Source organism: Diabrotica virgifera, chromosome 5, assembly GCF_917563875.1.
Source record: "Diabrotica virgifera virgifera chromosome 5, PGI_DIABVI_V3a".
NCBI classification, from domain to species: Eukaryota; Metazoa; Arthropoda; class Insecta; order Coleoptera; family Chrysomelidae; genus Diabrotica; species Diabrotica virgifera.
In genome coordinates, this window is record NC_065447.1 from 250,975,268 (window position 1) to 250,991,482 (window position 16,215).

At 32.4% G+C, this 16,215-nt stretch overlaps 1 protein-coding gene across 1 annotated transcript in view; it reads right to left on the minus strand.

The window, feature by feature from the left end:
• LOC126884828 (ubiquitin carboxyl-terminal hydrolase 1) overlaps nt 1-16,215 on the minus strand; it is a 34,669-nt gene that overhangs the window by 13,630 nt on the left and 4,824 nt on the right. Inside the window, exons 3-5 of the mRNA XM_050651087.1 lie at nt 13,191-13,403; nt 7,961-8,431; nt 3,344-3,652 (exon numbers count right to left, since the gene is read on the minus strand). Coding sequence (XP_050507044.1) covers nt 3,344-3,652; nt 7,961-8,431; nt 13,191-13,403 — 993 coding nt within the window. The remainder of the gene's footprint in view (nt 1-3,343; nt 3,653-7,960; nt 8,432-13,190; nt 13,404-16,215) is intronic.

The window sequence follows — 16,215 nt, forward strand, 5'->3', positions numbered from 1 at the left end:
TGGACTCTTTTCCTGTTCTTTCTACAACTTTGTCATTTATTTTACTTCAAGAACTCATTCCAGAGCATTATTAGAGCGACTGCTGAGAGTAGTGTTTGCCATATCAGGTTTTTCGGCCTTTTTACCCCACTCGGCAGTGTGATATTACCACTGGAGAAATACACTAGAAGTACACAAGATGAAACAGTCGGCATAAGAGTAAATGGAGTCGTAGCTAACAACATCAGATATGCAGATCATACAGTAATAATAGCCGACAAGACCTGGAAAGACTCATGAGTAAAATAGTAAGGTGAAGTAGGGAGTATGAACTCTCTCTCAATAATAAAAAGACGAAGTTTATGAAAATAAATAAAAACAACCATAATACTAACGAAATCTTGATAGTAGAGGGCCAGCAGAAGAGTAAAAAAGCACTCTTACCTAGGGACACTTATTAGTCCATTCTTTCACGGTTTTTGCTCTAAATTTTAAAGAACCGCTTGGATTGACATGAAATTTGGCATACGCATAGCTTACATGTCAAAGAAAAAAGTGATATTGTGCCGATGTGTGCTTTTGCCCTGGGGGTGACTTTCACCCACTCTTGGGGGTGAAAAAATATAAGTCTAAAATAAGTCCGGAAATGGATAAACTGATTAATTTTAAGTAACTTTTGTTCTATAGAGATTTTTCGCCAAGTCAACACTTTTCGAGTTATTTGCGAGTGAATATGTTCATTTTTCAACAAAATAACTACATTTTTAGACGGTTTTTCGCAAATAACTCAAAAAGTAAGTGTTTTGTCGAAAAAACGTTCTTAGCAAAAATATGGCCTGTAAAAAAGTAAAAAAAATGGTGTACGCGTTAGGTCTCTGGACCACGTAAAACCAGAGTTATAGCCAATGAAAAATAGATTCATATTCACCAAATTTCAAATAGAATATTCGAAGTGAAATATCCAAAAAATTAAGAACTTTTTGTGGAAAACCCATTATAACTTTTTTAAAGTGTTTAAAAAAAGCTTTATTTATGTTTTTATAAAAAGTTTCTAGCATTAAATTTAAGCAAGTTACGCTCAAAATAAAGTTGGTCGCCTTTTTTTTTGGCAAAAAAAATCGGAAAGACCACCCCCTAATTAGCAACTTAAATGAAATTAATCGTTACCGCTCCACAAATTATTTTACTTATGTTGTGTTTATATGATCTGTAAGTTTCATCGATTCAAATGGAAAAAATTTGGTTTTAAAGTAAAATTTTAAAAAATTTTAATTTTGAAAAATATGCTTTTTTTGAAAATAACTTAAAAATTGTTAGAGATACCAAAAATCTCGAAAAACAGAAAAAAGTCAGCATTGCTTTTCTAAATATGTATTTTTTTTTGTTTTTCTGTTAGACAAAAATTGATTGAGATTTGGTGTTTCTAAATTTGCATACATTCGTGATGAGTGACTCGTTCAACCCCTTTTAACTACAGCCCTTTCAAAAATAAGGACTTTGAACCGATGAAACTTACAGATCATATAAACAATACATACACGGGTCAAGAAACTTGTGAAGTCGTAACGATTAAGTTCATTTGAGATACTAATTAGGGGGTGATTTTCCCGATTTTTTTACCAAAAAAAAAAGGGACTAACTTTATTTTGAGCGTAACTTGTTTACTTTTGATGCTAGAAATTTTTTTTAATAAACAAAAATGAAGTTTTTTTTAAACACTTTAAATAAGTTGTAATGAGTTTTCCCCGAAATGTGCTTCATTTTTGGTTATTTCACGTTAAAGTATTCCATTTGGAATTTGACGAATATGAACCTATTTTTAATTAGCTATAACTCTGCTTCTACTAGGTATAGAAACGTGATATATACACCATTTTTTAAAATTTTTTATAGGCTATATTTTTGCTAAGAATGTTTTTTCGACAAAATACGTACTATTTGAGATATTTGCAAAAAACCGTCTAAAAGTGTGGTTATTTTATTGAAAAAATGAACATATTCACTGGCAAATAACTCGAAAAGTATTGACTTAGTGAAAAAACTCTATAGAACAAAAGTTACGTAAAATTAGTCAGTTTATCAATTTCCGGACTTACTTTGGACGAATACTTTTTCACCCCCAAGAGGGGGTGAAAAGCACCCACGGGGCAAAAGCACATATCGGCACAATATCACTTCTTTTCTTTGACTTGTTAGCTATGTGTATGTCAAATTTCATGTCAATCCAAGCGGTCCTTTAAAATTTAGAGGTTTTGCAATATTTTACCGTTAAAGAACGGACTATATAACGGAAAATAATAACTACACTGCAAAAATCAAAGTCAGAATCGAAAAAGCACGTTCTAATTTTATGAAAATGAAAAAGGTCCTATGTAGCAAAGATTTAACATTAGCTCTTAAAGTACGCCTAACAAAACGTTACGTATACAGTGTACTATATTATGGAGTGGAATGATGGACGTTAAATGTAGAGACAATGAGACGACTTAACGCCTTTGAAATGTGGACCTATTCGCGGTGTGCAAGTACTTGGAAGGGAAACGAGAAACGACCGTGCGCAAGTCGCGGAGAAATATTGCAACTATCTTAAATAATTCATATTGTCAATTGAAATTGTCAAATTGACGTATATTTCATACCTTCTGTCATTGAAGCAGAAAAATTATATATTGCTCCACAATATTGATATGATATGCAATTATTATATAAAGGTAAATTTAATTAATTGTATTTTGCTTGCAGTACTGCATTTTAATAACTAATTTTATTTACTACATACAATTGTTTTGGTTACGTTTTAATAACATAACCTGAATCTTATTTTTTCTTCTTATTATTTTTTAGGACTATGTCCTTGACAATTATCCAGTAACCAGGACTAATATAATTGGCCAATGTAATTAAAAGTGCGAATAAAAGTACAGAGCGTAGAAATAGAGGTCGCTTTGCCGAACTTGCACGGTCCCAATAGAAGAATTATGAGGGTTTCCTGGGTAGATAGAGTAAAGAGAAGGAAGTTGAACTTCTAATTAAAGAAAGAAAGCTACAGTAACTCGGACATGTGGTGCGGGGCGGGAAGTATGACATCTTGCGACTCATAATGTAAGAGAAGATAGATGGCAGAAGAAGCAGCGGAAAAAGACGAATTCCATGGCTGAAGAACCTGAGAGAATGGTTTGGATGCAGCTCAAAACAACTATTCAGAGCTACTGCCTTAAAAATTACACAATAATAGCTATGATGATTTTCAACCTCCGTAGTGGAGATGGCACCTGAAGAAGTACACATAATTATTATAACAGTAAGATTGGAAGTGAAACGGCTGATTGCTATTAAATAAACAAACAATCAATAAGTCACTTACCCCGCAACAATCCATGCTTTTACAAGTCCTCATAGCGTTGACGCTCCTCGAAGACAAGCCATTCTTTCCTTCAATCAAAGAACTTCCTAACGTTCGGGGTTTGAGAAACTTGATAATGTTGAGGGACTTTTCGCTGCTGCTCGCCGATAAACTGCCTTTGGGGAGGTCTCGGGTACAATCCGTGTAGTCCTCGAGGTGGTCGGAAGCCTTCACGTACGCGATGTAGTGACCAGATGCCATAGTTCCGCCCAAGTGCATTATGACGCAACAGAGCTTGTACCGATGGATGCGGGATTGGTTATCTTCCACCTAGACATCAAAAAATGATTAGCAGTTGGACAAAATTTAATGCAGGGACACTTAGCGCCACCCACAACTACTAAAAATATAGCGACACAGTTGTTGCTATAATAATTCAAACTTTCATGGTAGAGGCTCCTTCAGTACCTCTGCACATAGCTATCTAGTACACACATTCAGCAGGTATTCGAAAGAAAAGCCACATTGGAGTACTTGGACAGATATGGAAAGATAATCACGGATTTAAAAATAAACTACAGATGTGAACTCAATATATAAACGTACACTTCCCGTCATAAAAAACTGGTACACTTCTTTTTCCCAATGTAAACCTGTATTCAAACTTGAATTCGTGAATCACTTCGTTGTTGCCATTACAGATAACGGAATTGCGCTAAATCTAAATAAAAAAATAACGTTTAAAAATGTATAAAGTTTAGAGATAGGTATTATTTTTATCATTAATAACAAAAAACCGTATCTAATAAATTTAATAAACAGAGAGAGGGTTAAGTTAATCTTAAAAAATCTACGTATAACAACTGAATAATTGAAAGATTTAGACCGGGCAGTATCGTCGCCTTCGCTAGCGCAATTATTCCGATTCGATTTTTTTGCACAAACTTACTCAAAAAGAGGTCCTTATAACATATCCACAGGGTGCCGGGCGGTGCCGTGGTCGAAAAATTGTTTAAACAATTCTTTTTAAAACAAATTCACAAAAATAATTTTTTCATTTCGAACAAAAATTTTTTAGATAAATTGGCTTATTCTGAGCAATAAAGGTCTCTTGTCATTTTTTTCTAAAATTGATTTTTGTCGAGTTATATGCGATTAAAAATTTGAAAAATGCGAAAATCGCCATTTTCAAGGCTTAATAACTCGATTAAACATTATTATTATGAAATTCAAAAAGTCACCAAATCAAGTTTCACATCCCTTCATCAAGGTCCTGAAGAGATTTTTGTCATTATTTTATTAGAAAGCTGTTATTTTTAATTATTAACAATTAGCGCTATAGTCCAGGATGCATCATCGCCCCCGTTAGTGAAATTATTCCGATTCCATTTTTTTGCAGAAACTTACTCAAAATGAGGTCCTTATAACATATCCACAGGGTTCCGGGCGGTGCCGTGGTCGAAAAATTGTTTAAACAATTTTTTTTAAACAAATTCACAAAAATATTTTTTATTGCGAACGATTTTTTTTTACATAATTTGGGTTATTCTGAGCAAAAAAGGTATCTTGTGATTTTTCTCCAAAATTGATTGTTGTCGAGTTATATGGCCATTTTCGCATTTTTCAAATTATAAATCGCGTATAATTCGACAACAATCAATTTTAGAAAAAAATCACAAGAGACATATTTTGCTCAGAATGTCCCAAATTATCTAAAAACAATTTGTTCGAAGTGAAAAAATATTTTTGTGAATTTGTTTAAAAAAAAATTTTTAAACAATTTTTCGATCACGGCACCGCCCGGCACCCTGTGGATATGTTATAAGGACCTCGTTTTGAGTAAGTTTCTGCAAAAAAATGGAATCGGAATAATTTCACTAACGCGGGGCGACGATAAATCCTGGACTATAGCGCTAATTGTTAATAATTAAAAATAACAGCTTTCTAATAAAATAATTACAAAAATCTCTTCAGGACCTTGAAGAAGGGATTTGAAACTTGATTTGGTAACTTTTTGAATTTCATAATAATAATGTTTAATCGAGTTATTTATTAAGCCTTGAAAATGGCCATATAACTAGACAACAATCAATTTTAGAAAAAAATGACAAGAGACCTTTTTTGATCAGAATAAGCCAATATATCTAAAAAATTTTTGTTCGAAATGAAAAAATTATTTTTGTGAATTTGTTTTAAAAAAAATTGTTTAAACAATTTTTCGACCACGGCACCGCCCGACACCCTGTGGATATGTTATAAGGACCTCTTTTTGAGTAAGTTTGTGCAAAAAAATCGAATCGGAATAATTTCGCTAGCGGGGGCGACGATACCGCCCGGTCTAATTAAACATAAAAAAAGCGATAGGTCCAGTCCTCGATGACTTATTAATTACTTAAAATCAGTCAGGTTTGACAAGTTGGTCAAAGTATATGTTTAACGATGCCACGTCAGTGTGATAAAACGAGAATAATTTCTAAAATAGAAGACGGTTGGTCTGTCCGAAAACTGGCTCAAGAGTTGAATAATATTTTCGTTGAACTGGCAACGATGCCCTAGAAATTAGAATGACACATTTGACAAGACCAACTTACACAACTTGAAAAACACGATTTTCGGTTATAAGAGTTGTACCAGTTTTTTATGACGCGAAGTGTACCATTTTCTGGCAATAGAAACAGTCTTCCACAAATAAAGAGTGAAACCGAAATAACAAAATAATTGTTTATTCGTCGAAAAGCTCGAAATGCGTTATCTACAGCAAGTTTGTAGTATTCTTCATAGTATTTTTATACGCTAAATCGATTGTCACTACTCGTGATAGCTTAAACCACGTTCCGACTTTGTTATTAATAAATTATTGCAAAAATAACGGTTTATTCGCGGTGTGCAAGTACTTGGAAGGAAACGAGAAACGAACTTGCGCGAGTCGCGGAGAAATATTGCAACTATCTTAAATAATTCATATTGTCAATTGAAATTGTCAAATTGACGTATATTATTTTAATATATATTGTCATTTTTCAAGTAGAAAATTATTTTTTTGTCATTAATATTATATTAATTATAATTAATATAATTATAATTAATATCTTCTGTCATTCAAGCAGAAAAATTATATATTGCTCCACAATATGGATATGATATGCAATTATTATATAAAGGTAAATTTAATTAATTGTATTTTGCTTGCAGTACTGCATTTTAATAACTAATTTTATTTACTACATACAATTGTTTATGTTTGCATAACATAACCTGCATCTTATTTTTTCTTCTTATTATTTTTTTGGACTATGGCCTTGACAATTATTCAGCAACCAGGACTAATATAATTGGCCAATATAATTAAAAGTGCGAATAAAAGTACAGAGCGTAGAAATAGAGGTCGCTTTGTTGAACTTGCACGGTCCCAATAGTACGTTTACTCACGGTTTTTGCTCTAAATTTTAAAAAACCACTTGGAATGACATGAAATTTGGCAAGCACGTAGCTAACATGTCAAACAAAACAAGTGATATTGTGTTGATGTGTGCTTTTACCCTGGGTGTGACTGTCAACCCGTTTCGGGGGTGAAAGAAAGAACCTTTAAAATAAGTCCGGAATTGGATAAACTGATTAATTCTAAGCAACGTTTGTTCTATACAGTTTTTTCACAAGTCAATGCTTTTCGAGTTATTTGCGAGTGAATATGTTCATGTTTCAACAAAAAAAAACCAAATAACTCGAAAAGTATTGACTTAGTGAATAAACTGTATAGAACAAAAGTTGCTTAGTGTTAATTAGTTTATCCACTTCCGGACTTATTTTAAAGGCTTCTTTTTTCATCCCCGAAAAGGGGTGAAACTCACACCCAGGGTAAAAGCAGACATCGGCACAATATCACTTGTTTGGTTTGACATGTTAGCTACGTGTATGCCAAATTTCATGTCAATCCAAGTGGGTTTTTAAAATTTAGAGCAAAAACCGTGAATGAACGTACTATAAACCGTTATTTTTGCAATAATTTATTAATAACAAAGTCGGAACGTGGTTTAAGCTATCACGACTAGCGGCAATCGATTTAGGGTATAAAAATACTATGAAAAAGAGTACAAACTTACTGTAGATAGCGCATTTCGAGCTTTTCTGCGAATAAACTATTATTTTGTTATTAACAAAATAAGTTTGTTATTAACAAAATAAGAACATATTTTGAGTAATCGCGACTAGTCGTATTCGATTCAACGACCAAAAATACACCAGAGAAGACCTTAACACTATCAATTTATTTACAGGGCTTCTAATAATTCCTGAAAAACACCTAATTTTACCATAATTTGTTAATAACAATTAAACGCACCACATTTGGGCTTCCAGACCACTTCCATTGGATTCAGCGACCCAAAAAACCTATAATACCACCATCAAATCGCGGCGAACTAAAAGTGTCCACGGGACCCCCTATGTTGCGACTAGACTACACATATTAGAAAGAAATGGGGCACTGAAAAGAGGCTGTGGGAAGAACCATCCTTCACTGTCTTAACACTCCTCATAGACATATTGAACTTTAACTTAAGTACCCAAATATATAGATTAATGTATTAAGATAACTTGGTCATACTAAATTTAAAATAAAAAACAACTGGTTTTACCTACCTTGCAACAACTCTCACAAAAACACTCGAGAGCCAAAGGAGTAGGAAGATAAGTGATAACTTTCTGCACACCCGACGTGGACGTGGTAAACCTTTTCAATTGCAACACCATAATATTCGGCAACTTTTCGAAAAGCACCTCCCTACTGGCCTCGTTATACCGTTCGCACTTTTCGCACAAATATTTATTCGAGTCGCAAAGTTTCTCGGTCGTGACGCACGCGCGTCGGAAAATGTCGTTGACGTTCATGTCTGCCAAATCGTCGTCTTTGAGGGAAATGGGTACCGGGATGTCGTAGAAGGGTTCCTTGCGCTCGGTAACGCTTTCGCATTCGAGACATTTCGTACGCCGCAGCGTGATACCTTCGAAGTCTTCGGCTACGAAATTGTATCCGAGTTTCTTTTTGGTCGAACCGTTGTTGCTGTCTATGGAAGTTGAGTCTTCCGCGTCGGTGGTGTGAGCTCCATTTACCTACAAATAATACAGTTAAGGATATACCCTTAAATAATATTCTGTAACGTATGAATGATATTTGGAGAATTCAATATCATTTCAAATTGTACAAAAAGTATAAAGAAATAGTAAATGGTAGATCTTTACTATCTTCCATAAAAATTGTGACGATAATATAATTTTATCGTCTAGAGTACGCCAATGAATTAAGTAAAACGTGTTTTTGTACTGTCTTGGACGATATAAAAGTCGGATCGAAAAGCCTAGTTGATTACTTATTATTCTTGGAGCGTTGATCGAAGAATAATAAACAACAGCGAGGTATAAGAGGTGAGTTTATGTAGGTAGTACTTCCCGACCATTTTCCGCTGTCGTTTTGGCGAGCTGAGCGAATCCGACAGTTTTCCTCTTACCTATCCTTATACGAGCGGTGATCGTATATCCCTAATATTTCTTTTCATCTGGCGAGCTGAGCGAGATTCCCTTTCCTTATACATTCATGTTGTATTAATAAAAGCAATTTCTATTTCATGCGATCGTCAAAATCATTCATTCATGTACAAAATATCGTCACATCGGCCCGAACAGAAAGCTCGATGCGTAGATTATAAATATATTTTATTAACGAAATTAACGAGTAATTAAGGCTAATTATCTTATCTTTTGTATGTTTTAATTCCAAATAAAAATGTCTTAAAAAGCGAACTCTTTTCTTCGACTGATTTAGTTACCTGGAGCAACAACGCAACGACCTCGTTACATTGGCGCCCGAGCAGGGACAAATGAAACGAGGTCGTTGCGTTTTTTTGGAAATGCTTTTTGGTATAGAAAAACGAACCTATGCTTCTCTTCATGAGCATTTTTCAGTGCGTCACAAATGATAGAAAAAAAGGTAAGTCCGTGATAATATACATTTTAGTGACATGACATTTTAGTTAAATCTGACAGTTGTCACATTTTATTTGCAATTTGGCATAAAATCAAATCAATTGTGTTTACTGCATTTATAAAATGGTATTTTCTTTGATTTGTATAGTCTTATAAATTGAACAGATTATATTCGTAGATATATTATATAATTTGTAAATAATTTTTTTTTCGATTAGAGCGCCATCTATTGACAACTAGAATAAATGTTATAAATGTCACCGACGAAATGTAATCACCGACGTGCGTTTTTTTCTGTCAAATGCAATTTAATGCGTTAGAAAGAAATCGAAAAACTGTGATGCACTGAAAGATCCTCATGAGAAAAAGCATAGCAGTAGTAACAGATAAATAACTATATATCGAAGAAGAGTATGAAGAGCCTATGAAAACTGAAGAATAAAAAATCACATGGCAGCATACCAAATAAGATCTTAGACTATCGAGGACCAACATTAACTACTTTTGAAACTAATTCAGAAAATTCTATAAGATCACAATAAAGATCAGATCTGTCTCTTAACCTTCGGATGACCAAGGGGGGGGGGGAATTGTGACCCCAGCGTATGTTTTTCTTTAATAAATTTAAAAGTATTTTCAATTTTTAACTCATTATTTTTTTATTTGACTTCAATATCATTCTAGATATCCTCATATTTTGAAATAAAAAAAATTCCCTATATTTTACAAATAAAAAATATATTCTGAAGTTGATGTTTAGTAACATACCGTCTATTATGTGTAATTCCAAGTAGTTTTACGCTAATAACGTCGACTTTGCAAAGTAACAAGACACTTACTCAACATACACTACACATGACACTAATACTCATGTTGTGACTGGCTGAATGACATAAAGTCCATGCCATAAAAAAAAATTAAAAAAAAACTTAATTTTTTTGTTAATTGTCATTTTTGACATTTTTGACCTGGGGTCATTCCCCCCCCCCCCTTGGTCATCCGCGTAACAAAAAAAGGTTGGTCATCGGAAGGTTAAGAGCACAGGCGCACAATTTCAGACCAATGATTTTAAATGCATTCATTTTTTTTTCGAATCCTGAGAAAAATAATAAATATTTTTGAAAAATTTAAATGCAGAATAAAAGAATACATTATTACCGAGGGCCGAAATTCCCTTAGAATAAACAAAAAGTTTCTCTTGAATGAGATATTTGAAATTAAAAATCACGCTCAATTTTCTTTTTTTTTTTTCACCCCTGTAACTTATTAAAATAAACACTATAGAAGTTTTCAGGGACTTTCGACCCTCGGTAATAATAAAATCTTTCATTCTGCATTTAAATTTTTCAAAAATACTTGTTAGTTTACTAAGGATTCGACAAAAATGAATGCATTTAAAAAGCATTGGCCCGAAATTTTGGGCCTACGTTCTTAAAATAAACAGAAGACATGAATAGTATTAACGAAAAATAAGATTTTAGATCTGAAATATAGTGTAGGTACTGACCCTGTGACTCAGGATTTTATAGTTTCTTATGTTAGTCCTGTCGCCAGGGGGGGTACAACGGCCTTCTTAATTCAGATAGACCTACCCAAGTTTTTTTTATGTATTTTGGCCCGTAGAACACGATTTTTTTGGGTAACAGTTGATCCGGATGTCGATAAGATTGTTATAAACAAAGAAGTTGAGGAATCACATAACAGCGATTTTTTGCAAAACAAAACATTTTTTTGTATTTTTTGGGTCATTCTAACCAAAAAATGTTCCTACAAGTTTTTTCGTAGGATGCATAGTTTTCGAGATAAACGCGGTTGAACTTTCAAAAAATCGAAAAATTGCAATTTTTGAACCCGAATAACCTTTGAATAAAAAATAAAATAGCAATTCTGCTTACCGCCTTTAAAAGTTTGAGTCAAATTATATCTGTTTTGAATATTTGCATTGCTAAAAATTTATTTTTTGATTGTTAAAAAAAGCTATAAACACATAGTGTTTCCGTGCCTAATATATGCGTTTTAATGCATGCTACGTAGAAATAGCCCCGCTTGCACTTTTACCTCATCTACCTACTCGTTCGATTTTAAATGAGAAATCATTGAAAACATCACTCAAGCACTAGGTGTTTATAGCTTTTTTTAACAATAAAATAATAAATTTTTAGCAATACAAATAATTAAAACCGATATAATTTGACTTGAACTTTCAAATGCGGTAAGCAGAATTGCTATTTTATTTTTTAATCAAAAGTTATCCGGGTTCAAAAATTGCAATTTTTCGATTTTTTGAAAGTTCAACCGCGTTTATCTCGAAAACTATGCATCCTACGAAAAAATTTGTAGGAACATTATTTGGTTACAATGCGCAATGGCCCAAAAAAATACAAAAAAATGTTTTGTTTTGCGAGAAATCGCTGTTATGTGATTCCTAACTTCTTGGTTTATAACAATCTTATCGACATCCGGATCAACTGTTACCCAAAAAATTCGTATTCTACAGGTAAAAATACATAAAAAAAAACTTGGGTAAGTCCATCTGAATACAGGAGGCCGTTGTACCCCCCTGGCGACAGGACTATGTAGAACATTTGTATATAATGTCTTGGTTTGGTTCTGCACTCCTTAACATCATGTGTTTTGACTAATCTCTGGTTTCTTAATAAAATAAATATTCCAGTTGTTATGGTAAAAAGTATTATTGGATTATATCTTATATATTCTAATTTTAGAATAAACATTAGAAATTAGCATCAGTATGATAGACTATTAATAAAACATTTTCCAAAACTAGAAATTCACATTTGATGGAATTGATTTATCTCTGGAAGATAAATAGGCATACCAGTTTTCGTTTTTCTAAATAGAAGCGTTTTGGAGGTATTAAAAAAAATAATTAAAGGGCTCAATCTTTAAAGAGCTCTTTCAAAGAGATGAATTGGGTTAAATTGTCTTAAAATTATCTCCAGAATCACCTGTCTTCGTTTGTCAGGACAGTTTCTGAACACCCTGTATAAAAAAAGAAAGTGCAAAGAATGAAGATATAAAACTTAACATCAAGAGTACAAAAAATAATTGGCAAATGTATTACAGAGAATGTAATACTGGCTCAAATTTTGCTAATTGTAACCCTAGGATATTCTCAGGAAGATGGTTTTACACAGAATATAATAGACATTTTATAAAGACCATTAATCGGCTGAGAGCCAATCATGTTCTTACGCCATCTTACATGCATAGAATCGGCTTGTCAGATACTCCTAATTGTACTTGTGGCAAAATCGGAGATCTAGCACATGTCATATTAGAATGTCATTTACAAATAAATAATATAAACGACCTTTATAAGGAATTAAAAAATTTAAAATGTTTTTTCCCAATAAACCCACTTTAATATTTACAAATGATATGGAAATTCTTCATCTCATTTATAAACATGTTAAATTATGTAAATACAAGTTGTAAATGTAATATATACCTACTAACTAGGCATAATTTGTTAATGTGGTTTCAAAAAATTAAAAAAAAAAAGAAAAAAAATATATAAAAAACACATAGTAAAATAATAACAAAAAAAATAAAAAAAAAATAAAAAAAATGAAACAAAAATAAAAAAGAAAAGAAAAATAAAAAAAAGAAAGTAAAAAAAAGTGTTTAGCACAAATTAAAATGTATCTTAAAAAACGCAGTAAAATAATTAAAAAAAAAAAAATTAAAAAAAGCAACACAATGTACCTATGTATCTAAAAATAATATTGTAGTATGTACTTATGTTATGAAATAAGAAATTTATGACTACGAATCTGCAATCAATCACAAACAAGTCTGGCTAATTGGCTCTGCCAAAGCCATTTTTCAAAAAAAAAAATCAAGAGTACAATAATTTATCTGTTACCTGTTCCTCTGATATTGCTTCTTTTGTTGACTTGTCTTTCTTCTTAAGGCTCTTTTTCCACGAATTCCTGACATTCCACAACTTGCTGCTATTTACAGTGGGCAGAGATTCAGTTTCGTTTAATAGCTCGGGATTTTGCTGAACTTGTTGAGTTAATACATCACAGGTCTCTCGAATGTTATCGAGCAAATATACAAGGAGTTCATGAGCATCCTGCAACAAGTTAGAGAAACACTGAAAATTTCTGACAAATACAGATAGATACTTTTAAAATCTTTGCAAAACCCACAAACTATAGAATAGAATAGAATACTTTATTGGTATAGCTTTACAGCTGCCATCATAAAGATGGATATACACGTCAGATATACAACACAATATAGTCACAGACACATAATCAAATACCTATACATACACTTAAATTTTAGATTTAACATAATGTACATTGATAAATATGAAAATTATTAATATTAGACAGAACTCATAACAGCAATCTAGTTGCTAAGTATTCTTCTACACTGTAGAATGCATGTTTACATAGTATACTTTTCACAACTCTTTTGAATTTCACCGGATGCAAAGATCTAACTTCATTTGGAAGATGATTATATAGCCTGACCCCCACATAATCTGTGGACTTCTCAAATTTGGATAGTTTGTGACCAACAGTAACAAACTGATTGGCATTCCTAGTTGAGTATGCATGTAAATCAGAATTTCTCTTGAATGAATGTAAATTATGCTTAATATACAATATGGATTTCAAGATATATATGGAAGGCAACGGTAAGATATTGTTATTAATGAAAACTTGCTTACAAGTATGCCCAAAAGGAATATTGAAGATAAGTCTAATAATTCTCTTCTGTTTAATAAACACTGTGTCTGATTTTGTGGAATTACCCCATAACGTAACATTATAAGTAAGGTGACAATAAACCAAAGAATAATATACATTAATGAGAGTTTTAATACTGAGTGTTCTCTTCAACTGTACTAAAGCATAGAATGAACAATTTAGTTTCTTATTAACATATTCAACGTGAACATCCCAACTCATAAACTGGTCCAAGAATACACCTAAAAATTTTATGTTTGGAATATTTACAATTTCAGGAATAGACACAACTGGCATATTTCGTTTGCATCTAAAATGTATATACGATGTTTTATCAATATTCAGTTGTAGCAAGTTTTGTGTACACCATGTTTGGAATAATCTGATAACCCTTGACACTCTATTTTGAAGCTCTACGTATGTATGTGCTGATACAATCACAGATGAGTCATCTGCGTACATTACAATGTGGTCATGAGTAATATGATCGGGTAGGTCATTGACAAAAATAAGAAATAGCAGTGGTCCCAACACAGATCCCTGCGGCACTCCTACATCTACACTGAAGATGTCTGACCTTTCCTTGTTTAATTCAACATAGAATTTCCTCTCCAGAAGATATGAGTTCAATAAATTTAACATGTTACCTCTTATTCCGTGGACATACAATTTGTTAAGGACAAATTCAAATTTAAGACTGTCGAATGCTCTGGAAAGATCAAAGAAGATACCCACTACAAGAAGACCATCATCAAGGTGCCTATAGACAGATTCCATAAATACTTCAGTAGCCCCCTCTGTTGATCTTCCGGATCGAAAGCCATGCTGTTCTGAACACAGTGCATTATTTTTGTCCAAAAACTGTATGATCCTAGTGTAGTAAGCTCGTTCAAAAATTTTTGAAATTACATTTAACAAGGAAATAGGTCTATAATTATCAATACAAGTGTGATCGGATTTTTTATATACTGGAACAATTTTACTTAATTTTAGGTTTTCAGGAAATTCACCTGTGTTGTATACTAGGTTAATTAAATATGCCAGCGGTTCTGATATAACATCCTTGATGTGTTTGATCATTCTTGTGTTTAATTCATCATTTCCAAAAGAATGTTTATTTTTAAGACCACAAATAATATCAAGAACCTCATCAGATGTTACTGGAAAATAAACAAAACTGTCTATAGTCCACCTATGTGATAAAGTACAGTTTTGAGGGTTATTGTCAAGCCTATTTTTTAGTGCATTATTTCTGTCATTGAAATGGCATGCAAAATATTGAGCTAAATTTTTATCATCTGATATTAGTTTGTCTTCAATTTTGAGTTTAATTTTATTAGTACTTTGCTTTCTCCCTATAGTTTTATTTACTATACTCCACATAGTTTTTTGTTTATTATTACTACTTACAATTTGAAGATAATTGAATTCCCTTTTCTTTTCAGCAATAAGATTATTGTATTCCTTCTTGGTAGCTTTATACTCATTCCAGATGTTACTATTATTAGAGTTTTTAGCTTCATTAAATAGGTTTTTTAATTGTTTACTCCTAGCACATATGTCATGATCAACCCAACCTTTACTTTTATGCACGTCCTTACCTATTTTACTTTTAAGGGGACAGTTTGAAGTAATAGCAAAGTTTAAAGTATCCATAAATTCGATAAAAGCGTTATTAATATTACTTTCATTGTATACCTCGCAAAAACCAATCCTCATTAAGTCTTGTTTTAGGATGTCTAAATTATTATCATTTAAACACCTAAAACACTGCTGTTTTATATTAGATTCCATCCTATCCTGATTACGACCTACAACAATGTCAAAAATAATGGCAAGATGGTCACCCATATTGGGTTGATTGACTTGACAAGTATGATTCATAGTGATATTATTAGTAGCAATGTAGTCAATTTTTGTTTTTGTTACTTTATTGTTATTCATGAAAATACGTGTTGGTATATTTGGGATATTAAGAGACAAACCAAACGATTGAAAAAGATCATCTAATCGAAGTTTTTCATTGCTCTGAATTAAGTAGTTGATATTAAAGTCTCCACAGAGATAAATTTTATCAACACGGTTGTGAAAATGACCTAAAATATTAAAACAATTATTTATAAAAGAATCTAGATTGCTGTTAGGCGTTCTGTACACATTAATGACTAGAAATTTACAGTTACTGAT